General features: G+C 48.0%; 1 protein-coding gene across 7 annotated transcripts in view; it reads left to right on the top strand.

Moving 5' to 3' along the window:
• XPNPEP1 (X-prolyl aminopeptidase 1) overlaps nucleotides 1-21,131 on the top strand; it is a 51,792-nt gene extending 30,661 nt beyond the window's left edge. For 6 of the 7 annotated variants that reach the window (XM_010820030.4, XM_015460733.3, XM_005225734.3 and 3 more), the window contains 13 exon segments: nucleotides 1,827-1,908; nucleotides 3,369-3,579; nucleotides 5,639-5,728; nucleotides 6,009-6,059; nucleotides 7,311-7,369; nucleotides 7,507-7,584; nucleotides 9,463-9,534; nucleotides 11,586-11,646; nucleotides 13,918-13,987; nucleotides 14,849-15,022; nucleotides 15,908-15,984; nucleotides 17,226-17,324; nucleotides 20,568-21,131. In XM_010820030.4, the coding sequence (XP_010818332.1) occupies nucleotides 1,827-1,908; nucleotides 3,369-3,579; nucleotides 5,639-5,728; nucleotides 6,009-6,059; nucleotides 7,311-7,369; nucleotides 7,507-7,584; nucleotides 9,463-9,534; nucleotides 11,586-11,646; nucleotides 13,918-13,987; nucleotides 14,849-15,022; nucleotides 15,908-15,984; nucleotides 17,226-17,324; nucleotides 20,568-20,696 (1,253 nt within the window). In that variant the 3' untranslated portion in view covers nucleotides 20,697-21,131. 7 annotated transcript variants of the gene reach the window in all.
• Nucleotides 21,132-25,463: the final 4,332 nt, after the last annotated feature.

Genomic DNA, 25,463 nt, shown 5'->3' with positions numbered 1-25,463 from the left:
GACACCTCCGAGCAGGGGCGCTTTCTCCGAACTTTTTGTGTCTGTTAACATTCGTTTGTCTCTATAGGTATGGAAGTGAGCTCATAGGAGATATTTTTTTCTTTATACTTCTCCTGTATTTCCCAGATTCTTCACAATGAGGATGTTCTAGAAATACTTCTACTTCGGAAAACTCAGGAGCTGAAAGTTCACCAAACCTTTTGGTGCAATAGCAGTTTTTTAATCTTTAGATCTTAGACTATCCTCATGGAATTGTTCAATGCCTTCTAGAACCTGAATGAATAAGGTTGAACCTTCTTTTTCTATTTTCTGACTGGATTTGACCCAAGGTACCTGAGAAGAGACACTGCTTTATCTTTTTATTTTCTCACTAGAGAAAGATGGCTTACCGCACAATCTCTAATGCCTAGCCCCCAAACTTTGTCACGTGTATCAGTGATTTATATCCCTAATTAACTTAATAACATCAACATCAGAGAAAATAACATATGAAGCTAATTTCTCCCCTTGATTATTTAAATATCCCCTGTTTTCATTGTGGAAAATCTGGGAAGTACAGAGCAAGTAGAAATAAAAAAAAAAGTCACCTATAATCTTCTTGCACAAAATCAGTTAACATTTCTGTGCATATATAATTTTGTAACTTGATTTTTTCCACTCTATTTACTCTAAGCATATATAAACATAATTTTAAGTGAATATTAAATATCCCGTCATGTGGTTATAGTGGAATTTACTTAACCATTCCTCTCAGGATGACCTTTGAGTTATTTCCACATTTTCTCATGATTGTATTACAGGACTACCATCAAAGTCTTGGTGCATCGCAATCTGTGTCTTGGTTTCTGATAATTTTCTTTCAGCTTTTGGAGGTGGTGTTATGGGCTGGAGGGTGTGTGCATGGTAGGGCCTTTGACCTTATTGCCATGTACCTGCCAGAGAGGTTGCACAGCATGTATGAATACATCCCTCTTGCCACACTTTCACCGACCCCAGGTACTATCATTTAAAAAGAATGCTAGTTGGGTTTGATGGGTAAAACATGTTGCCTCCATGCTGTACTTGAAGAAGCCATGGTTTTCAAATAGAGGCAGTGCGTTTGATGCCAGGATCTTTTTTGCACTCTGATCGTCAGGAGAGCAAGTGTTAGGCTGCGGGAGGCCTGGGATGAGAGCTGTGCTCAGCACCGGTCCCTCTAGTTTCTCCAGCACGCAGTGACCTCATCAGGGCCCTGACACTGGCCATGCAGGTCCTCCACCCAGCCGTGGTTCCGGGTGGGCCGCCGGCTCGGGTTTCATTCATGGGCCCAGAGCCCCACTGACTCACTGCTTTTGTTCCTCTGCTGGGAAGCTCCGCCTCCCCGGGGCTCCTGACCCTTACACAGAGGGCCTCATCTGGCCTCCCTGGTGGGTGGGTCTCCGTTTTTCTACCCTCAGTCTCTTGCCTCAGAAGGGAGCGAGTGCTTGGCTCCCGCCCTTGTACTTCGGAGTGCCAGAGGTTTTTCTGCGGCAAGGCCAGGCCTGGCGGGTCACCACTGGGTGGACCATTTCAACTCTTTGTCTGGAGGGCAATTCTCGGGTGTTCTGACTAATAACTCTTTCCGTTCCCTTCCCGGGATGGTGATGTGGCAGCGAAAGACACAGTTCTGGTGCCCTCATCTGGTGGATATGTGCAACTGCAGCTCAGAGGCGAGACAGGGAAGGGAGGCTCCTGGCCTCTCTGAGAGGTCTACCCTGCCCTTCCCGGCCAGTGGAAGCGCTCCCTGCATCCTCCCAGCTGCCCCTTAACTCGCAGTCAGGCGGGTGACAGGAATTTTTTTTTTCCAGGGCTATTCAATCTCCGAGGATCAGACGTAGAGCACAATCCTGTATTTTTCTCCTATGCAATCTTAGGACTAGAGACGATCATGTGAGTGCTGGCCCCGCACCTGAAAGTCTTCCCCAGCTCCTTGGAGCCCCAGTCCACCACCCTGGCCCGGGCCCACTGGTCTCCGCCTGATGTGCGCCAGGGTCCTGCTTTTCTCCTGCCCTTTCCTGCCTCCCTTTCCCTTCTGCCTTCCTTAACAATACTTATTAATTTATATCCTGCCTCTCTAATAATCCTGAAAATTATTGGTAGTGCTAGAAGATAAAAAAATAAGTGTCGAGGACATTAGAACAAAACCAGAGAGAGTAAGCTTAGTTCACAGAATTCTTGCTGCAGAGACTTGTTTAGGCAGCACATTGGACTCCTTGCAGCCAAGGCAGAGAGGGATATGGGCTTTGTTATACACAGTCCTGGGTCCACAATGCAAATAGACCTCACCATTCAGAAAGTCAGAAGTGATGCAGGAAACACCCCTGAGTCGTGCCTTGTTGAATTGTCTTTTAAACTGCTGCTTGCGGCCTTCCTGCCGTTGCTCTTCTTGTTTGAGTGGCTTTCTGCATTCAGGCATGTTTATTGAGTGCCTATTATGCGCTAGAGTCTCCACTAGGTGTTGGGATGAATGAGGCAGACAGGGTCCTGGGTTAGAGTTGGGGATTCCGATGCATAGTTGGCACTCACTTGTCAGTGGGGCAGGTATGGATGTTATTGGAGGGGCCTGACCTGATCAGAGGAGACAGTAATATTGAGACAGAGATTCAGGGTACTTGGGAGTTAGCTCGGTGAGGAGGGAATGAGGAGGAAGAGAAACAGGTGATCTAAGCTGGGGAGCAGCATTCTCAGAGACTGGGCAGGAGAGAGTGCAGTGCAGGTGAAGGACCCAGAGTGGTCCAGTGTGGTTGAAACCTGGAGCGGGAGACCGGCAGGTAGTCAGGGCCACATAAGCAAGGCCTTGTGAGTCAGGTTCAGGAGCTTGGGCCCTTGTCCTGAGGATGCTGTGAGTTTCCACAGGAAACCACATGGTCAGGCTTGTAAATCATAGAGAATTTATGATTGGAGTGAAATTATGGGGTGGATTATGATGATTGGAAAATAGGGTGGATAGGGAAGACTAGTGGCAGGGAGACCAGTTAGGAGGCCATGGCACTGATCCATGGGAGTTGGTAGTGGTTAACCCTAACCCTGACCTGGGCAGCAAGTGGGCAAGGCTACAGTGAAAGCAGGAGAGGTTTGAGGGGTGCTTAGGACGTAAGTTCAAAGATCTCCATGAAGGAGGGAAAGAGGGCATCAAGGAGGACAGTGCCCAGGTCCTGGCTTGGGGGACAGGGTGGAAGGTAGCAGGCATGGGGCAGGGAGCACAGGTTTGGGAAGGGCATGGAGGGAAGAGAAGCTGCTCATTTGGGATGCTGGAAGGTAGAGCCTGTCTCTTGAGTGTGGGTCTGTGTTCTTGTCCTCTGATTCCTGCGCCCACCTTTCCTCTCACCTCTCCTCTGGCCCCTCTGCAGGCTCTTCATTGATGGTGACCGCATAGACGCCCCCATTGTGAAGGAACACCTACTGCTTGACTTGGGCCTGGAAGCCGAGTACAGAATCCAGGTGCTTCCGTACAAGTCCATCCTGAGCGAGCTCAAGATCCTGTGTGCCAGCCTTTCCCCAAGGGAGAAGGTGTGGGTCAGTGACAAGGCCAGCTATGCTGTGAGCGAGGCCATCCCCAAGGTTGGTAGCCCCAGAGCCGATCAAAACCTGCCACTCTGGCTACCAGGCCCTTCCAAGTCCTGGCATCGTGCGGCTTCTCTCTGAAGCAGAGAGAGGTTGGTTGTTCAGGCAGGTTCCCAGGACTGGGTGTCATATCAGAGGTGTCATCCCCGCAATGAGCCCTTTGGGCTCTTGGAACCCAGTGAGTCCCGTGTTTTCCAAGATGTGGCATGAGAGATGATTTTAGGTGGTGCACATTCATACTTAGGTTTATTTAAATGTATCTATTTTTAAAGCATTTTAACAGATTTAAAGAATGAATCAGTGGTTACCAATGTGGAGAGGGAAAGGAGGTGGGGCAAGATTGGGGTACCAGATTCAGAGGTACAGACTGCTATGTATAAAAAAAGAAGCTACAAGGATATATTATAGAGCACAGGGAATTTAACCGATATTTGTAATAACTTTAAATGGAGTTTAACCTTTAAAAATTGTGAATCACTCTATTATACATCTAAGACATATAATATATTGTGTAGGAGAAGGCAATGGCACCCCACTCCAGTACTCTTGCCTGGAAAATCCCATGGGCAGAGGAGCCTGGTAGGCAGCAGTCCATGGGGTCACGAAGAGTCAGACACGACTGAGCGACTTCACTTTCACTTTTCACTTTCATGCATTGGAGAAGGAAATGGCAACCCACTCCAGTGTTCTTGCCTGGAGAATCCCAGGGACGGGGGAGCCTGGTGGCTGCCGTCTGTGGGGTCGCACAGAGTTGGACACGACTGAAGTGACTTAGCAGCAGCAGCAGCAGCATACTTCAATTAAAAAAAGCATTTTAGTGTGTAGTTGAAAAAATATAATTAGCATATGAGACCATGTATTATAAAAATTATTTCTTAAGAGAGAGTTGATTTCAATAGACTGTTGATTCAAAGATATCTAAAGAAGAGTCTTAAGTAAATAAGGGTCCAGCGAGTAGGCAACCCAGGTAAGCCCTGTGCAGATGGTGTGAGAGTGTCTGAAGTTTGGGAAACACTACTCTATATCTGCCTCCCCCACCATATTTTATAGTTAAGGAGACCTGAGGCCCAGGGATTTATCAAAGGTCAAGTGATAGTGATAGTGATGCCCTTGACCGAACCCCTGCTGGGTGGTGCTAAGCAGCTGACATGTACCCCCCTCATTTTCACTGAGGCCTGGGGCAGGAGTCCATGCCGCCTTAGTTGAGACTTTTTGATTGTCCTACTCTGGGCCTCTGGCTGCCAAGTGGCCTTTGGCAAAGCCAGCAATATCCTGTCTCCTCCACTAAGCAGGGGCCATGCTGGGAGGAGTCCAGGCCTGGCCTTCTAGCCCGGTTTTCCCATTGCACCCCTGTCACTATCACGCTGTGTGATGGAGTTCCTCAGAGCTTTGCTTCCGTTGGGGTCATGCCTGCCTTTGTTTCATGAGGGGCAGGTATGCAAGAGAGAGAGAACAAGCAGTGTGGAGAGAGGGAAGCTCCATGCAGGCGCAAGGTGATACAAAATTACTCCCTGCTCCCTGTAACACAGGGCTGGATTCTGACTTGTTCTCAGTTGGGAAGGCTCTTCCCCAGCCCTTTAAGACCTGACTTTAATGGTAGCTGATGCCTGAGCATGAGGTGGGAAGGAACAGGAGCCCCCCCCACCTCATGGGTCACATGCATCCCCAGACAGTGGGAAAGGCCTCCTTTGTGCAGCCAGGAAGGGGTTATTTCCGTCAAGCTTTGATCCGTTCTGTGAACCCTGACCATGACCATGGAGGTTTGAAAAGCAGCATCTTGCTGCTGGCTGGCAGCCAGCTGTCTCAGAGAGCTGAGGGGGTGGGGGGAAAGATGAGAAATAGCTTGTTTGATGTACTTTATCTTTTTGGATGAGCTCAAGCCCCTTTCTCCAGCCCAGAGTCACCACCCAAAAAGGGCAGGTCTTTGGGCCCCAGGGGACAGCAGGGAAGGTCTGAGTGGGAGCTCTCTGCGATCTGTCTAAAGTGAGGAGTCCTGGCTGGAGGGGTGATCTTGGTCTGGGGTGCGTGAGTCCCACAGTACCGCCTCCCGCCCCAGGATCATCGCTGCTGTATGCCTTACACCCCCATCTGCATCGCCAAAGCTGTGAAGAATTCTGCTGAATCAGAAGGCATGAGGCGAGCTCACGTGAGTAAAGCAGCCTGTGCAGAAGAGGGGTGTGTGCTGGTCAGAAGGCCCGACTCCCTTACCTGCTTTGTGGCTTTGACCGTGGTGCAGGTGGGAATGTCTCTGAGCCTTCCAGAGTTAATGAGAGAATGAAATAAATACTGGAGGGGTCATGGGAATCGCTTGCATGGAAAGCCCTGACTGCTGGTGGTGTGTGGTCCTCTGCGTTAGGGCTGGGCCTTGGATCTGCCCATCTGATTTTCAGTCACAACTTTAAAAAATGTCTCTCTTATTTGCACAGATTAAAGATGCCGTTGCCTTATGTGAACTCTTTAACTGGCTGGAAAAAGAGGTTGGTTCTTAGTTTTTGTTTAACACGTGGACATAGATTATTCAGAAATTATCTACATGTGATTCTAACTGTGACTCTGGTTGACCATGAGGTCTAAGATCTTGATCTAATTTTAGTACTCTCTTTTAAGAGTTCTTTGTGGAAATTTGTTGTGTGTGTTTTTAAAAACTGTAGAAAATAGTAAGAAAGATGAAGAAAGAAATTCCTTAATAGAATGGATCCTTTCTGGGTTAAGAAATTGTCTTGTAATGAAGTGGACTTTCATTATAAGGAAAAATGACTACAGGCAAGCTGCTTGTATCAAGAGAAAAAAGGTCTTTGTGTATATTCTGAACTTTAAGCCATAAAGCTTTTTATATTAAATTGATTCTTGGTCATTAGTTTCTTGCCTTTTCACTCCTCGTAGCTGGTAGGGACGTGATTTCTTTGTGCTCTTACTAAACGGTATCGTATTCCCTTTAAATACTTTATGAGCAACTCTTTGAAAGTAGCTTACATTGGGAGAAGAAAATACTTTGATTCCCACAAGTTTTTCCCGTCTGGCAATTGTTCATCTGTGTATGTCATTTTTTGTTTTTTTTTCAGCGTGGGTCATTTTTACGTGTCTCTCACTGTATCGCTATCACTCTGTATTCTGTTTTATTCACTTAGTATCATAGTGTGAGCATTTCCCATTTTCTTTGAGATTTTAAATAAATAATCAAAATGGAGACTGTGTTTAGTGGCTAGGCTGCTTTATTTACCCATTCCTCCTATTTTCAAATGTTAAGAGTGTTTTTTGAATTTTTTTTTTTTGTAATTACCAAGCACCTTGTTATAATATCTTTGCATTTATCTTTATTTAGGATCTTTTTCTTAGGATATTGTAGGTGGGAATGCTTTTGAAGTTTTAAATTTAGGTGTATTAAATTTGGGGAAGTTTTAGGATATAAAACTGAGGGAAACAGTTGGGGAAAAATTCAATGGATAGAAGTCCTTTTACTTTTACATAGCTTTGGTTAAGAGCCTTTGGGAATTCCCTCCTTGTTGAAGATGAGACATATGCTGTGTCCTGTAGGTTGGACAGTTGGAATGTGGAGATTGAGGAAAAAGTAAGCTTTTAATGTACTCCCTATAACAGAGGAGCCTAGCAGCCTAAGTCTGTGGGGTCGCAAAGAGTCAGACACGACCGAGCGACTAACACTTTTCATAGTATGTGGGAGACCCGTGAATTTATCACGCCCCAGTCATTTATAAGGAACTTTCTTGTAGGTGCCCAAAGGTGGTGTGACAGAGATCTCAGCTGCCAACAAAGCTGAGGAATTCCGCAGGTAAGGATCACTGTGGGGGCCCTGTGAGTCTTGTGCTCCTGTCCTTGGCACGTTCAGGGAAGCTGGGCGGGGCCCTGATTCCTGGCACAGTAAGAACCTTTAGGCCACTCTGCTCTGTGTGTGTCTTTCTGTTCCAGGCAGCAGGCCGACTTTGTGGACCTGAGCTTCCCAACCATTTCCAGTACGGGACCCAATGGCGCCATCATTCACTACGCGTAAGGCATGCGGAGGAGCACGCTGCCTGGCTTTGCTGCTGCTTCTGCACAGGAGCCTGAGCAGGGGAGAGACATTGTTTTATCAAAGGCCCCTGTGCCCACCTCCATGTGTCTGTTGAGATTGTTCTTCTGTGTGAAATAAGATCTTTGAGGTCTTCTTGTCTCTCAGTCCGAAGCCTCTGCCTTTTGGGAGCGACTCTCTGGCACCGATGTTGCCCATCGACATTGTCCATGATGTAGTCAAATGGGTCATCCCTCTTTCCTTCTGAGGCTGCAGTGTCTGTTGTCATAATCCCCGAATCTTAACAGTTAGAAGTTTTAGTGTTTTTCTTTTCTGACAGTGGCAGCCTTCTTGACACACTAGTCCAAACATCTTGTGAGCTCCATGACCTCCATACCAAACAAACTTACCATTAGGTTGTGGAGCACCCTGTTATGTTTAAGGAGATAATCTGTACCATCTTTTCCTCCCCAGCCTTTGGGGATTTATTTGTACCACATGAGCCTGTGGACCCACAGAGCCAAGCTTCCTTCCACTGTGAGACCAGGAGGGCAATGATGATTTGGGAGAGCTAGACCCACCTGTGGAGGTGGTGGGAAATGGATCTAGGCTTCTTGCATGGGCTCCAGCTTCAGCTTCGCCTGGCTCACATGGTTTTGCCTCGTGTGGGGTATCTTGAGTTCTTTGCTTCCCATCTGTGACGTGCATCGTGATGGAGCACTCTGGCTGTCTCACTGTGCTGTACTTGGGCACAAGTCCCCCCTCCACCCTTTTTACTAATCGCTTTTAGAGTTTTTAGTCTTGGGACAAATTTTGAAAGCTGCTCTGTGGGAGTTAGTCACGGGTGTGGCTGTATGGTTCTCTCATATTAATGCTTCTGTTCCAACATTAAACTATCAAAAGTACTTGAGTTCTTGTCTTATATTTAGCACAGGTGATGAATTTCTTGGCTGGATATGACCCTAGAACTTAAAAAAAAAATTTCAGTCCAAGAGGGGAGGATCTCACTTTCCCTTTGTGTTTTTTCATTGTGGCTGTTGGAAGCCTGTTGAGAAGCAGGGTGCTGGGCCCATATCTGGTGGCCTTTTCTAGTCATTGGGATCGAGTGCCTACTGGCCCCCTTACTGCCTGCAAATGAAGGAGAACCTCTGTGAGACCCTCTCTGCACTGCAGGGCAGAGACTTGGAATGCTCATGTCCCATTTAGCTTTTCCCAGTGAAGTGTATTGTCTGGAAGGAGATATGGAGGAATCAAACTACTTTAAAAAATACCTCACATTCATTTGAAAATAGTGCTCTAGTATAACAGCATCATGATCTACTCCTTCCCCCAGCAAAAGTCCCTTTAGTTTTTCTCCCAAAGTGAGACACTCGCCTTCTGCCCCTCTGGTGGTCTAGGAAGCAAGTGGGGAGGCTCCCGGTGGGGTTAGGTCTGAGGGAGAGAAGTGGAGGCTTGAGGCAGGGGACTGAACCATCCTCCCCCGCCCCCACCTTGCCAAATAAAGACAAATGACTCCAGACTGCTCTCTTCACATTTTCCAGCTTGGTCCTCTTGCTTCTGTTGATGATTATTTTTGTAGTTTTTACAGTTATCTCATGAACACTTATTTTGTTCTAGTCTCAAATGGAGGTAGATATAAAGAAATATGTTATTCCTCCTTCTCTTGAGCTCCTTATCTAGTTGGGGAGATAGGTTGACTAGTCTTGAGTAGATGGTTAATATTACTTGCAGTAATTAACCATTGGGGAAACTTGGGTTTGATATAATTTCAGGCTTACATAAGTTGTTAGACTAGTACAAAGAACTCTCGTATTCCCTCCCGGCTTCAGGAAGCATTTACATTTGTGGAATAATTACTTTGTAATTAATTTTCTTAGGCCGGTCCCTGAGACGAATAGGACCTTGTCTCTGGATGAGGTGTACCTCATTGACTCGGGTGCTCAATACAAGTAAGTGAATCGGGGCTACTGGAGAGCCTGACTCCACTAAGTCAGGGCAGTTGAGTAGGTGGACAGGCCAGGCTCCAGCCGAGATCTCTCAGCGGGTTATCTCATTCTGCGCCGGTCACTGATGGAATTGTTCCCATGTCTTGTCCTTTTCCTCACCCCTTGTTGAAATAGCCCAGTTGTGATTCTGTTCCCACAAAAGACTGTTTGTTAGAAATGTTTAGTCCTTGGCTGGAAGCTGTTAAATACTAAATAAATAACTGAAAGTAAGCTTTCAGAACCACTGGGAAGTCTTCTGCCTCAGCCCATAAACCACCTGCCAGCTCCCCAACTTGCAGTGACCTCAGGGCCTTGGGGAGTGAGGGCTTAGTTTTGAAAGGATGAATGAGAAATGAGGGTCATCCCTGAGTTTCTGAACTTCTTTCTTCATGCCCTGCTGCTTTCACAGTCATTAGCTAGAATAGTTCCCCAGAGAACCCACGATTTGATTGGGTCTTGAGGTGGAACCCATGAGGAGGAGCTGGAATAGGTGTTGTCTGCAACGAGAGAGCATGAGCCAGGCCTTTTAATCCTCCATTTTCCACTGCAGCTGGGACTTGGCCTGGTGGAGAACCTTGTTATTAAATGAGCTCAGCCAAGTATGTGGAAGCCACAATCTAGCCTGGGAAGTATGGGCTGGTGTTAATAACAGCCTAGAGCATAGAGTATTGAGATTACTTGGGTAATGGTGTAACTTTGGGTCACTTCTACATTTTAGCAGCGTTCTAGAAGTTATCGTTTTTTTGTTGGGGGTGGATTGGGGTGTTCTAAAAGATGCATTTGGGTATTTTTAGGTTCTAGTAAACTGCTTGCCATCCTGACAGGAGGAATGAGTTTGACCTTCTTTTGCCAGAAGGTCCATTTCCCTTTCATTCATGACCCCAGGAATGGTGTCCTCCATGAAACAGCGCTCACATTGTAGACTCGAGTGTGTGTGTATCAAGGCCTGACTGGGTTCACTCCCACTGCACTGGGCCATCCTTGCTTTCACACTCTGTCTCATTTTATTTTTTATAGTAACTTTATTGAAATATAATTCCACTTAGTAAAGTGTACAATTGGTGATTTTTAGTTTGTTCATAGAGTTGTGCAACTATCACCACCATCAATTTTAGAGTATTTTCATCACCTCCCAAAAAAGAGTCACTATTCCCATTGGCAGTCACTTTCCATCTTCCCCTAGCCAGGGAACCACTAATGTGCTTTAGTCTGTATGCACTTGCCTGTTCTGGACATTTCATATAAATGGAATTATGTAATATTAATATATGGCATCAGTGTCTGCCTTCTGTCACTTGGCATAATGCCTTCAAGGTTCATCCATGCTTAGCACGCATCAGTGCTTCATTCCTTTTTATTGCTGAATGCTGTTTCATTCGGAGAAGGCAATGGCACCCCACTCCAGTACTCTTGCCTGGAAAATCCCATGGATGGAGGAGCCTGGTAGGCTGCAGTCCATGGGGTCGCTAAGAGTCAGATACGACTAAGCGACGTCACTGTCACTTTTCACTTTCATGCACTGGAGAAGGAAATGGCAACCCACTCCAGTGTTCTTGCCTGGAGAATCCCAGGGATAGGGGAGCCTGGTGGGCTGCTGTCTGTGGGGTCGCACAGAGTTGGACACGACTGAAGCGACTTAGCGGCAGCGGCAGCTGTTTCACTGCATGTATATAGTGCATCTCGTTTACTCATCAGTGGTTGAACACTTAGGTTGTTTCCATGTTTGGGATGTGAAGAGCACTGCTGCCGTGAACATGAGTGGACGCCTGTTTTTGTGGACGTTCTCGTTCTCTCGGGGGTTTACTTGGGGGAGTAGAAGTGCTGGGTCATAAGGTCACTCCATGTTTAAGAAACCTTTTATGAACCAGCAAACTGTTTTCCTAAGTGGCTGTACTATTTACACGTCCACCAGTCAGCGCATGAGGGTTCACTTTTCTCCACATCTTCACCTGTCTCTTATTTGAGGAAGAGCTTCTCTGGAGTGAACACTGTAGCTTGTCCTTTCTTTTGGGCAGGGACGGAACCACAGACGTCACCCGCACCATGCATTTTGGAACTCCTACAGCTTACGAGAAGGTAAGAGAACACTCGAGAGGCCCGCTACTTTCTCTGACCGTCCCCTCTCGTGAAAAGGGATTGTATAAATAAGTACAAGTTACACGTGGGACAGTAAAATAGCTCATTACTGTGGAGTCAGGCTTATCTGCTTTATGACATCCGCTTAATTGATTATTGGAGAGACTTTAAGAGCATTCTGTCTGCTAAGGTCAGGCTCAGATTCAAGTTTAAACAACTTTGGCCTTCTTTGGGGAAGGGAGCAGGGTAGTGAATTTTTTTTTTTTTAAATGAACGTGTCTAGATTTGATTCTGAAAGCTACCCCCCTTCTTTTTTCAATTTCAGTGTTCCTATTTATAGGCTCAGCTCTCTAGGAACCCTCTGAAATGACATGCATTGCTCGGTGTCTGGGCTTTCTGGCATATAGCTATAAGGTAGAGAGATGTATGCTAGGAGTCTAGACACTGGGCTTCAGACCTCTGCTGTTCACAGGCTCCATGACCTTGATCCTTGACACTTAGACCATCATAAAAATGGGGGCAGAGTACTCACCTCCAAGGCTGGCTGGGAAAGTTCTGTGAGCCTAGCTGGCTCCTGGATCTTAGCCACTGCTTGGCAAATACTGGTTGAATCTGAGTCTCTCTCTTTTCCCTGGGAGCTGCTTCAGGAAGCTTGTCCAGGGAGGAGGGCTCTGTGGGATGCAGCAGGGCAGATTTCCTAGTGCTGGTCCCTCGTGTCTTTCATTAGTTGGCACCAGCACCTTGGATGAATTTGACCTTGGGTCCAGATACCTTTAGTTTGGGGTTTCCTTGGTGGCTTAGACGGTAAAGAATCTGCCTGCAGTGCAGGAGACCTGGGTTCGATCCCTAGGTCAGGAACATCCTTTGGAGAAGGGAATGGCTACTCACTCCAGCATTCTTGCTTGGAAAATTCCATGGACAGAGGAGCCATGGAGTCGTAAAGAGTCAGACACGACCGAGTGACTAACACACACACCCCTTTGGTGTGTGGGGTTCCTGTGCTGTGTTCAGTCTGGACCAGATTGGACAGTGTGCGGTTTAGTGCTGATTTTGCACCTTACTGGCAAGCCACCACCCATCCAAACAGCACTTTTCTTGTCTGGGCGGTCAGGACTAAACGCTGAGTATAGGTAGTGGCGAGGTGCACAGAGTAGCAGCAAGACCACCTGGCTCCAAGGCCAGATGCTGCCACTTATGAACTGCGTGACCTGGCATGTTGATTACTTCATCCCCCTGTGAAGTGAGGATGGCAGGAGTGCCTCTGTCCTGAAGTGTGGGGTTAGACATGCAGTGCTTAATATTGTGCCTGGCACCGAGGAGTAGCTTGATAGTGTTAAGTAGTGTCATCAGGACTTCTTACTACTTTTTCTCAGTCTTTCTGAGGCTCTGATGGCAGAGAGTTCATTTCAAAGGAAAGACTAGTGGGGTCGTCTCTTGGACAGTTCTCTTTTACTACATTGAATTTCAAGATTTTCTAGAAAATTGGTCCCAAGGCCAAGTTTTTTTCCCACCATTTTTTTCCTGTTCCTCTGATTTTCTCTGTGGTATTGCTATAAACAGTGGAAATAGTGGCTGACTTTATTTTTTGGGGCTCCAAAATCACTGCAGATGGTGATTGCAGCCATGAAATTAAAAGATGCTTACTCCTTGGAAGGAAAGTTATGACCAACCTAGACAACATATTAAAAAGCAGAGACATTACTTTGTCAACATAGGTCTGTCTAGTCAAGGCTATGGTCTTTCCAGTGGTCATGTATGGATGTGTGAGTTGGACTATAAAGAAAGCTGAGCATCGAAGAATTGATGCTTTTGAACTGTGGTGTTGGAGAAGACTCTTGAGAGTCCCTTGGACTGCAAGGAGATCCAACCAGTCCATCCTAAAGGAGATCAGTCCTGGGAGTTCATTGGTAGGACTGATGTTGAAGCTGAAACTCCAATACTTTGGCCACCTAATGCGAAGAGCTGACTCATTTGAAAAGACCCTGATGCTGGGAAAGATTGAGGGCAGGAGGAGAAGGGGACGACAGAGATGGTTGGATGGCGTCACTGACTCAATGGACATGGGTTTGGGTGGACTCTGGGAGTTGGTGATGGACAGGGAGGCCTGGCGTGCTGCAGTTCATGGGGTTGCAGAGTCGGACACGACTGAGTGACTGAACTGAACTGATTGCTATAAAACCTTAAGAGGCAAGGTTTTCAGAACTACCTAAAAACTGCAGGATGAAAGCATCTATGCCCATCTTGAACATGCCCCTGGGTTTTCTTTGGCAGGAATGCTTCACATACGTCCTCAAGGGCCACATAGCTGTGAGCGCAGCGGTTTTCCCGACTGGAACCAAAGGTAGGTGGTGCCTTGTGTCACATGGCAGGCTTCTTGTTCAGGCATCGAGCATGTCTAAATTTGGGTGAAAACACACGTCCTCCCCTTGCCATAACAGCCCGCAGACTACTGCAGGCCCAGCCTGGGCAAGTGGGGTTGCTGCTGCACTGAGCGGAGAGGACCTCCAGGGAGCCAGACTTAGGATCGGGCCCAGGGTCAGCTGTACCTCCCTCCTGACCACTTGTGTTGGGTGACCTCGGGAGGGTGGCTCTCAGGAGAGGGCAGCAAGGCATGAAGGCCCCTGGGGAAGCTGGTGCAGCCTCCTGTCTGCCCCGGGTGTTGGGCCAGCGCTCCTTTTAGGACTCATGTTGGGATTTATTTTACTGGGAGCCTGACTTGAGAACTACACCTTGTTGCCTCAGGACTGGTGGGTGGACCATTGCATGGGAAGTTGATAAGACCTGGTCCTCGAATCTGCTTAGATTGCCCTGGCACTCATCTCCCCGGTACCACTTTCTTCATGCTTGCAGTCTGGTTAGGATCTCATTTTGCAGTTCCAGAACTGTAGGGTTCCAGCACTGGGAAGGGAACGTTCGTGCCATCTACTGCAGCCTTTACCTGCTGCTGGCGACGTCCCTGACCAGCATCCTCCAGCTGTAGAGTGAGCTCCAACTGGTGGGGGAGCCGTCCTACTCAGGAACTCTGGTTGTCAGAAAGTTCTTCTTTGTGCTGGACTGAAACCTGAATCCTCCAGTAACTTTTACCCTCTGGTTTCTGTTTCATCTTCTGGAGCCAAACCTAACAAATCTAATCTCTGAAGTGCTTTGCAAGTTGGAAAGTAGTGTACAGATATCACCAAGTGGTCCTTTATGTGTCTTTCAGGCCACCTCCTTGACTCCTTTGCCCGCTCAGCGTTATGGGATTCTGGCCTGGATTACCTGCATGGAACGGGGCATGGTGTTGGGTCTTTTCTGAATGTTCATGAGGGTCCATGTGGCATCAGTTATAAAACATTCTCTGATGAGCCCTTGGAGGCCGGCATGATCGTCACTGATGGTAGGTGTCCCTCACCTAGAGGCTGCGCGTGGATCCTCTGCCTTTTTGAAAGCTCTGTGTTGTTTCTTATTTTTTATTATAAAGTGGAAAAAATTTCCCCTTCCATCACTTTGGGCTTCCCTCATGGTTGAGATGGTAAAGAATCTGCCTGCAATGCAGTCGGGAAGATGCCCTGGAGAAGAGAATAGCAACCCTCTCCAGGATTCTTGCTTGGAGAATTCCATGAACAGAGGAGTCTGGTGGGCTACAGTCCACGGGGTCACAAAGAGTCAGACCCAACTGAGCGACTAACACTTTGACTTCCCGTCACCTTGAATTAGACAACAACCACATTTGCTAATTATAAAAGTAATAAATATTCATTTTAGAAAATGTGAGACTGTGGAATGATATAAAGAAGAAAATGGAAATTATTTGTAATCCAATTTGTAATTCAGGGGAAACATGACTTAACATTTGTATATGTTAACTTCTTGTTTCTTTATATATGTGCATACCTTTTTTAGTATCATTGAAATTACACTGGACATATGGTCTGTATTCTGCTTTCTTACCTAATATGTCCCTATATCGTTACCAAATCTTGGTGAATGTCTTTTAACACCTGCATCATTGTGTCTTACGGCTCTGCCCCATACTTCGTTTGGCCGATTTTCTGTTATTTTACTCCCTACCCTGCAGCCAGTTCTCAGGAATTCCAAGCCTTTCTGTCTCTGGACTTCTAGATAAAAATGCCTCATGGAAAGGGGTGTATCTGGGCTCTTGCACTGGATTGAGTGGCCCTTCCTCTGTTCTCCTTCGAAGTGTGGTCTGCCCAGCAGTGAGAGCTTCTCTGCATGTCTTCATCGCGGGCTGCTCCTCATTCAGGGGTTTGGTTTGTTTTAGAGCCAGGGTATTATGAAGATGGGGCTTTTGGAATTCGCATTGAGAATGTTGTCCTGGTGGTGCCTGTTAAGACCAAGGTGAGTAATGATGTATTTATTTTGTTTTAAAAATTCCCTTATTCCTTCATGGGGGAAGATGAAGGCTTTTGTCCTTCAAACCAAGAGCATGCCATTCTAGGGCCAAAATGGAGTTTCCTTCCCTTGGTATTGGGGTCTTTCCTGGAATTCGTTCTCTTCTGCAAAGCTACAAAGAAAATCCTGAGTGAACGGGGACCCTGAACAGGAACCCTGAACGGGACCTCAGGGAGCCTCAGGCAGGCCCCTGCTTCATGTAACGTGGGGCTCTGAGTTTACTGGAGGCACGGTCTCATCATGAAACCTTCACTGTGTGTGTGTGTGGGCGTCGGGGGAGCGAGGGTGGAGGGTGCTTGTTTAAAAGCTCCCTCCAGATGTTGAAACTGAACCTCCATGACTGGGACCTGGGAACTATTTTCAACAAATGCCCCAGATGGTTGTTACCAGGTAAAACTGAGGAAGCCTGAGCTAGCCGCTGGATCAGGTACCACAGATAGGCGATAAGACAGGTGTGGTGCCGTCTCCCCATCACAGTACCAAGAGGAGGCAGGTTTTAGGTGCTGGGCTTTACCTCCAAGACCTGTTTGCTCCTCCTCCACGGTTGGAGGGAAGTGACTTCCTAGGCCTGCAGGGAGGCTGGCCACCGGGGTCTGCTCTCTGCCTGCACACTGGCATCTCTGGCGCAGCCTCGCCTCTCCCCATCCCACAGGCCCTGCCAGGAAGGGAGACCCAGCATGGCCCATGTGCCCTGCTGTTCCATGCCTCGTGCACTGGACGGACCTCTTAACGTCACCTGAGGGGCCTGGCTGGGGCAAGGCAGGCCGCGTACTTGATGTTAAAAAAAAAAAAAAAAGATCTACTGGGGGCTTACGGCTTAGCAGAGGCTTGAGAAGCAAACCAGAGATGCGCCTGCTTCTAGATGCCCCGCCGCCCCCCCCCCCCACCCCGATGCCTTCTCCCATCACAGCAGACAGGAGCCTTGTGCACCTGCTGACCAGGTCCTCAGCACTCAGTCTGGCCTTTCCTGAAGGCGCAGGCTGTGGTCTGCACAGCGGAGCAGCGCTTGGAAAGTGGCCCTGCCCTGTTCTTGTCTCCTTCATCTGTTAGAAATGGTGACCGGCTAACCACTCTTGATTTCTTGCTACACCTGGCTGAGGGGTGGTCATGTCTTGGGTGGGTGACCTCAGGGTGGATCATCGTGATGAAGAGGAATAAACGCTCCTATTGTCTTCCCTTTCCCATAGTATAACTTCAACAACCGGGGAAGCCTGACCTTTGAACCTCTGACTTTGGTTCCAATACAGACCAAAATGATAGATGTGGATTCTCTAACAGACAAAGAGGTAACAAGGGACTCCTGGGGCAGGGGGCAGAAGTGTGTGTGTGGGGTCGGGGGTGGAGAACCGCCCTGAGTCCTCCCGTCCATCCTCACTTTTAAGTCCTCTCTGCCCTGTGTCCTCCCCTCCATCCTCACTTTGAAGTCAGAGTCTAGGCCGGTTGAGTTGGAACATCCTAGGTTCCCCAAGGACTGTAGGTGCTTTTCCTGTAGTTGTTGGCTTTCGAGGTAGGTAGCAGCCGTTTGCCCCGCCTTGGAGGCTGTAGTGTTCATAGGTGGGAATGAACAGCGTGCTCTTGCCTCTCGGGAGGGCAGGAGCCATAACTGCTGGGAGGCATGTTTAGCAAACACGGACCATGTGTCTTCCCACAAAAAGCCAGGTGGGCAGGAGGACTGTTGGCTGTTGCACACACCAGATTGTTTCCTCGTGTTGCTTGAAACACTAAGGAACTGAGAAGCACAGTCTATGATCATATGCGTGGTTTTCACACAGACGAGGAGGTGGGTGGTTGCTCTGGGCTCTGAAACCCTTCACAGAGCAGAAGCATGGCCGTGCTCACCTGTCAAGCTCAGAGGGTGATAGGTCTTGAAACCCCTTCAGACCCTCGGGTGGGTCCCCAGGCTCAGATCCAGAATTCTGTAGGCAGACTGGAAGGGTCAGGCAGGCGATCAAGGTCAGAGTAGGGATGAGGGTCAAAAATGGTAGAAACACCATCACTCCAGCTATCTGCTGTGAAGTGATCAGGCTTGAGCCAGGAAGATAGAAGCCAAAAGGATACCAATTCCAGAGCAAAGCAGGTGGCTGGAAGCCCAGCAAAAAGCAGCCTAGCAGGAGCCAAAGGCAGGCCAGCGTGGTGGGAATAAGAGGTGTTTGTTACCAGGGGCAGCTGCTGGCCTCATCCCAGGGGCTGTGAGATGGGACTGTATCCTCAGTGGAGCCCCACGTGGGTCTTGTTCTTGGCACCAGAGGAAGGTGCCTCTGCGGGCTGAGGAGCCCCTGCTACAGGCCTGTGGGATGGGGTTCTGTCCACCAGAGGCCCCTTCTTCTGCCTCATCCAGTTCACAGATGGCTGACAGGAAGGTCATCCACTTCTCAGTCTGATGCCCTCTGTGTGTGGGTACTTCTTCTTGACCTTCAGTGCCCTTAGTTCAGCCAAACTTTCCTGCTCACAGGACTGACACAGGCCCCTGAGGCTGCTTTATTCATTCAGGTCGGAGATGGATATGGAACAGGAAGCAGCACCAGCTGTGTCTGTTCAGCAGGAAGACTCTCTCCTGTGGTCCCGGGGCTCTTCCCTGGTCCCCGCAGGGGTAGCCTAGGTGGGAGCGGATGAGAACGCAGAAGTGAGCATGGGAGCCCCCCTGCTTACAATCCTCAGCCCCAAGGAACCAGTCTCTTCTCATGGCCCCCAAATGCAGCTTCCAGGGTCTTAGCAAAAGAGTCTCCACTAAGAAGCTGCTTTGCACTCTTGGATGCTGAAGGCTGTGTCGTCTGCCAAGTAATCCCGGGTCGGAGAGGCCTTGCTGTCCATGTGAGTTGTACCGGTCAGGAGACATTTCTCCCATGTGACTTTCCATTTTATCCAGGGAAACAGCGCATGAGGAAAGTTAAGCGAGGCCAGTTTTTCCTTGAGGGAGAGTTTTGTTACCCTGTGACTCCCCCATGACATTGGCAAAGACTAGTACACTCTGTCTGGTCCAGTGTTCATGACTATATCTTATGGACTCAAATCACTGAACTATTCTTTTAGTCAGTCAGTTTTTGTAGGACAGGGAATATCTTCTTACCTTGGAATCATTAGCAAGTTTCCACAAATAACAAGTAGATGACAGTATTTAATATAACCAAGCAGAGTACATTTATTATCTCTTGTAGAAAAAGGGTTCATTTCCCATATACCACTCAGTAAATCTGGGACTTCATTCTGTCTTTAGGCATAGAGATACCCCACAACAAGATACTGCCCACTGGGCTTTGAAACTCGCAGTCCTTGCCCTTTACTGCCTCACAGTCTTGGCAGTTTTGGGGTTGGGGCTGTATTCCCATCCATCTGTCACCAGGTGGCAGCAGAGGACTTTGGACACGAGTGGGTGCTGCAGGCTGCCAGGGCCTTTGTGGTGATGCTTTGGCTTCTGATGGGGGTCCCCTTTTCCCCCAACCAAAAGGGTCTTGGGAGTTTCTCTGTGGCCCCTCATTGCTCCTGTCTCTTGCACTGTTGAGCTGCCTTACACCCCTGCCTGGCCTTGCTGGTGACATGTAGCAGCTTGCTTGTTTTTGGTACCGCACCCCCCCCAAGGCCCCCACCTTCCAGACAGACTAGTAACTCTTATCAGTGGGAATTGGAGTCCCAATTGGGTCAAAGCCATTGGCAGCATCATGCCATCTGTCTAATGTGAAGTGGGCAGGCCCCCTTCATGGACAGTAGAGAGTGGGTTCTGCTCTAGGTAGAACTTGCTTTCTTCCATACTTCAGCCTCCCTCCCTCCTCATGAGGAGGAGATCTAACCTTTTACACATGCACAGCCTCTGTCATCAGGTCCAGCACGTCAACACTGCCCCCCCCCACACACATCCCCCAAGTCCTTCCTTTTTGCCTCCTTTTTTATCTCCTGGTGTGGTGGTCCTATTCACTTGAGCGTCTGAAAGTCAGGCTTACTCCCCACCCCACTCTGCAGCACAGCCCTTGACCACCAGAGGCTTTGGGTGCATCTGGATGGCCACACTGGCGAGACTGTCATGGACCTAGCTGATCCTCCTTTATTCAGCTTTGTAGGTGGATACAGAATAGGAAATTCAGTGCCTCGGTAGGACAGCCTCAGATGTGTCTTCACAGCGGTTGAGGCAGTAAGGGTGGGTGCAGGAGCCACGAGAAGCCCTGCCCCTCTCTCTCTCATCGTGGCTTCCAGGCAGGGGGGCTATTGAAGGGAACTCTGGTTGCAAGTCTCCCTGCACTCAGGGGAGCCCAGAGCCACAGCCTGCCATCAGGCTTTCACCGTTCCCCCAGAGTCACTGAAGCCCGTGTGCGGCAGACGGTTCTGGGAACGTTTTCACCATCAGCCCTGTGGCTCATCCTGTCTGTTTCCAGGGAGGCAGAACACAAGGAAATCGCTGTCCCTGGGCAGGGAGAGAGGGTCCTGTGCTCCTTTACTCTCAACCTGTGAGCTCTGCACGTGGGGCCCCGCTGCTCGATGGGCAGGCTTTGGTGCAGGTGTGATGGTGAAAATGCGTCTGTCTTCCCTCCCTCTTGCAGTGTGACTGGCTCAACAGCTACCACCTGACCTGCAGGGACGTGATCGGGAAGGAGCTGCAAAAGCAGGGCCGCCAGGAAGCCCTCGAGTGGCTCATCAGAGAGACGCAGCCCATCTCCAAACAGCCTTAATACCTCCTTGGTTTTTATAAAAAACAAAAAACCAAACAAAAATGCTCTGGGGAAAGGAAGAAGCCCGGCACACCCCTGACATCTCCCCCATGTCCCCTCCTTCTCCTTACTGCCCCTTTCTACTTTTAGACTCTGAGAAGAAATGAGAATGTTCTTATCCTCTTTGATATTTTCTTGCAGACACTCAATCTTTTATGATTTTTTTTTTAATTGAATGAGCCAAGAATAAGTTGCTGTCCCAGAAGGAGGGTACCTATAAGCTGAGCGCTCGATCGGGTGGGCGCCCCGAGCGGCCACAGGGAGCCCTCCAGCTGGCGCTGATGAAGCAGGCAGGGCTCTGCGACGGCCACGTTCCCGGTGCTAGTCCCTCATTCATGATCCCCTTCATGCGCACGAGACTGTATTTATGACCTGAGATTAAAATGTCAGAATGGGCTTCGTCTCCGCTGTTTCTGTCCTCCTGGCACCGTATACTCTACTGTGTGTGGGGTAGGCTCCTCTTTAGGGCACATGTTCTAGGTCGGGGGCGGGGGTGCCTTTTGGGGAGACATCCCTGGCCTCCCTCTATCTCTTCTGACTTAATTTTCAGCTTTTCTTTTCTCTAAAAGCCCAATGTTTTTGTTGAGTATTTTTATTTTCCTTCCTTGCCTCTGGTTTTAAAATGTCATTGATATACCAAAAAAAAAAAAAAAACCAACAAAAAATCATGTCTACAGTGACAGCCTTCTGTGATCCAGTCTACAGTGGACAGTTTGGAAGTCCCATTGTCTCACTGTTTGTAGGAAGTGGTCTTTGGCTGGTGCCTGCGACTTCCTGTCCTTGGGCCTTCCCTGGACTTGCACACGTGGGGCAGCCTGAAAGGCTGGCAGAGCTTATGATTCTGAGGCCTCAGACTGTGAGGACTGGGTTGGGAAAATGAACCCCTCAGCCCTTAGCCGGGATGTCCGAGGTGTGGTCTACGCTGTCTACTGGGGTTTCTCAGCGGGACTGAGCCCTTCTTGCTGACGTGGGATCTTGTTCAGTGACGCACCCTTTATTTTCTTCCTTCCCTCCTGGGACTCATTTTCCTTTTCTCCCCCCAGTGTTTCCTGGAGTCATCTCCCAAGAGGCCATTTCCATGCAAATCCTTGTCTTTGGGTCTGCTGCTTTAGGAACCCAAGACATACCCTGTACGTATAACCACTATTTGCAGCATATTTTTTGCCAGTTTCTTTCTTTGTATTTAGTATTCAGTAGTATGTAGAATGTGTGTGCACAGATAAAAGAATATTTTTGCACACATGCACATCATGTACAGACATCGGGCCATTCTATACATATGCAATTTCCTTTTTTAACTTGGCAATATATCCAAGTTATTTTTCCATATTGGTACACATAGATCCAGTTGTTTTTAATGACTGTAGACTATTCTGTTGCATGGCTGTATCTTTTTAAAACCAGTCTCATTGAATCTTAAATTACATCTTTGATTTGGGCGGTAAATCAAATCATCTTTGATTTGTGAGAGGTAAGTAGAAGCATATGTTGGCTTTTCACCAAAGCATGGCTGGCACGGGGCAGTGCCCATTACTTTCTCCAGCTGGGGAGCAGAAAACGAACTAATCTGTATTTACTAGGGCTTCCCTGGTGGCTTAGATGGTAAAGAATCTGCCTGCAATGCAGGAGACCCAGGTTCCATCCCTGGGTTGGGAAGATCCCCTGGAGAAGGGAATGGCTACCCACTCCTGTACTCTTGCCTGAAGAATTCCATGGACAGAGGAGCCTGGTGGGCTACAGTTCGTGGGGTCACAAAGAGTTGGACACGACTGAGCAACTAACACATTCACTTCAATCTGTATTGAACCAGGGTGGCAGCAAAGCAAACTTGACTGAGAGGGTGAACCTAAATTGCCAGAATACCTACGAATGGACTTGTCAACATTTACACCACCCCTCCTGCCTTCTTTCCTCTCAAGGATCATTGATTCCAATTTGCTGTGTGGGAGGAAGCAAGATAGACAGCCAGTTCTCGGGCTATATTTGTAACAAAGCTAGGAAAACACAGAAGCAGTGCCACACAGTGACAGGATATATTTTGATCAGCCAGAGATCAATCCTTGAATGCCTTTGGTTCACTCTTGCTCATATTTCTAATATGTTCCATAAGATTAGACTTAAAACAGGCGTTTTCCCTCTGATGATAGAACTTACTAATCACCCTCTCATCCACCTGAAAGTTGGAGCCACACCCCTACCCCCTTGAGCACCCAGACCATCTTCTCCTCTGTGACATGTGAAACTTACCCTTTCTCAGGAAATGGGAGCTGTGAACTGCAGCTGTTTTGGAGTTTAAACAGACTGTAACTCAACTGTGACGGCAACTCCACTGTTCGTTCACCAGGCTGTTGAGCCTGTCACTTCCCAAGGCAGCCTCAGAGCAGAGTTTGATTTAATTGGCTCAAGCCCAAGAAACAAAAATTCCCTGGTGCCAAGAGCTTCCTGCCCGGACCTGCGTGTCTTGGCATGAAGTTCAAGAGACATAAACTAGGCAAGGTGGCCCCAAAAAGACCGAGGACCAAAATAAAACTGTGATGTGCAAGAGCTCAGAGGAGACGATGGGGAGTTAAAAATGAGGATCAAATGAATCACTGTTCCTCACTTTAAATGATAAACAAAAGTTTGGCTGCAAAAGCAGGCATTGTGCTAAATCTGTGGAAGAATTTCAGGGAAGCTGCTCTTCTGTGAAGTCTTTGTCTTGTTTCCTTTACTGTCTCTTGAAGTTTTAGGTACAAGATGGGATTCAAAAATGGCTATGATACGGGGCCTCTGCTGTGAATAGCCCAGAGGCTGCCTTTTGAAAGCTTGCTCACCCTCTGGTTAAAAATCCATCTGGGGGGCTTCCCTGGCAGCCCAGTGGTTAGGCATCTGCCCGCCAGTGCCAGGGACATGGGTTTGATCCCTGGTCCAGAAAGATCCCACATGCCGTGGAGGAACTAAGCTCCTGCACAACTATTGATCTCATGTGCCCTAGAGTCTGTGCCCTGCAACAAAGGAAGCCACCGCAGTGAGAAGCCTGAGCATCACGACGAAGACCCGGTTCAGCCAAAAAAAAAATCTGTGTTGCTTATGCTGTGAGGGGGGCCCGCCCCACCATCCTCACTCTCAGCACCTATCCAGCCTAAAGGCCGGCGCCAGCATTTAGCCACCCTGCAGTAACAACCATTTATCGTCAGGTTGGAGCAGGTATTCATGTACTCACAAGCTGAGAGCGAGGGCTTGCCCTTGGTTTTTCCTGGCAGCTGGGGATTTATACCAACAATGACACAAAGACTCACAGGCTGCCTTTGGTGACACCTTTCAGCTTGAGCCCTGCTGGCTCCTAGGGAGAGACAGAAGCGGGGAGTCAGAGGGCTGGGAGAAGACAGGAGGGGTGCTTGGTAATTTTAATGCCAGTACTGTGGCGGCTGGTTCCTGAAAGCAGATGGAGTACAAAGAATGAGAAACTCATAGGATCAGAATTTGAAAACAAAAATTCAGATTCTGGCAAGGTAATGGCTGTTGTGTCAGAGGTTTTGAATCTCTTCAAATCATTCCCTAAAAACACAGAGAAGCCGGGATAGCACACTAAAACTCGTGGATGAGATTTATACCAGGTATATGGGACATGTATCCCCACAAACTTAAAAAAATTTTTTTTTAATTGTAGTAAAAGTCATATTATTAAACAGTTTTAAGCATATTTTACTGTACATTTCAGTGGCACTAAGTCTATTCACATTGTTGTGCAACTGTCAACAATCATCCACGTCCTGAATTTTTCACCTTCTTAAACTGAGTCAGTGCAGGGTAGCCAGTGTGTTGTCAGCAGCTGTGCAGAAGGACACCGAAGGAAATTATGAAGGGGTGCTCGATGGACTCGAGAACCCCAAAATAACCATCAGAAAAATTATTCTACCTTAAAGGAAAATGAATTCTTTAGTAGTCAAATGAATGATCCAGTCACACAGTAGAAAATATATGAGATTGTCATTAGCTTTTGCAGCAACATTTTGGAGAAGAAGAAATGGAGTAACACAGGGTTGTGGTTACAGGGTGTTTGTCATTGTTTATTAAGCCTCAAATTTCTTTCACGTGTTTTGTATCTGTGCTGATTTAGCAAATTATGTTAAAACCTAACAGTGACCAGGTGGGTAAAATTAGAGCTAATGGGTTGGACCATGATGGTAGGGGTGGGGAGATGCAGATGCCTCTGTAACTGCACACATTTAGGGAAGGAAGTTCTCCTTGAATCGATCTTGATGGAAGATTCCATCACAGACACCATCGTCTCACCAGACAGTTATTTTTTGAGACCTGAGAACACTGGGATTTTCTTACTTTTTTTAGTTTCATGTTTGTCCATTTGCCTCCATGGCTCCTTCAGGGACGGGGAGGAGATGAGTTTTTCTTTTGAGGTTTCTCCATAGGGTGCATGTTGAATGGATGCTGGTATGCTGCTGCTGCTGCTGCTAAGTCACTTCAGTCGTGTCCGACTCTGTGCGACCCCATAGACGGCAGCCCACCAGGCTCCCCCGTCCCTGGGATTCTCCAGGCAAGAACACTGGAGTGGGTTGCCATTTCCTTTTCAAATGCATGAAAGTAAAAAGTGAAAGTGAAGTCGCTTAGTCATGTCCAACTGTTAGCAACCCCATGGACTGCAGCCTACCAGGCTCCTCTGTCCATGGGATTTTCCAGGCAAGAGTACTGGAGTGGGGTGCCATTGCCTTCTCTGGATGCTGGTACAGA

Source organism: Bos taurus, chromosome 26 (assembly GCF_002263795.3).
Source record: "Bos taurus isolate L1 Dominette 01449 registration number 42190680 breed Hereford chromosome 26, ARS-UCD2.0, whole genome shotgun sequence".
Classification (NCBI taxonomy): domain Eukaryota; kingdom Metazoa; phylum Chordata; class Mammalia; order Artiodactyla; family Bovidae; genus Bos; species Bos taurus.
Note: the sequence above shows the minus strand (reverse complement) of the source record. Positions and strands in the feature narration are given on the sequence as shown.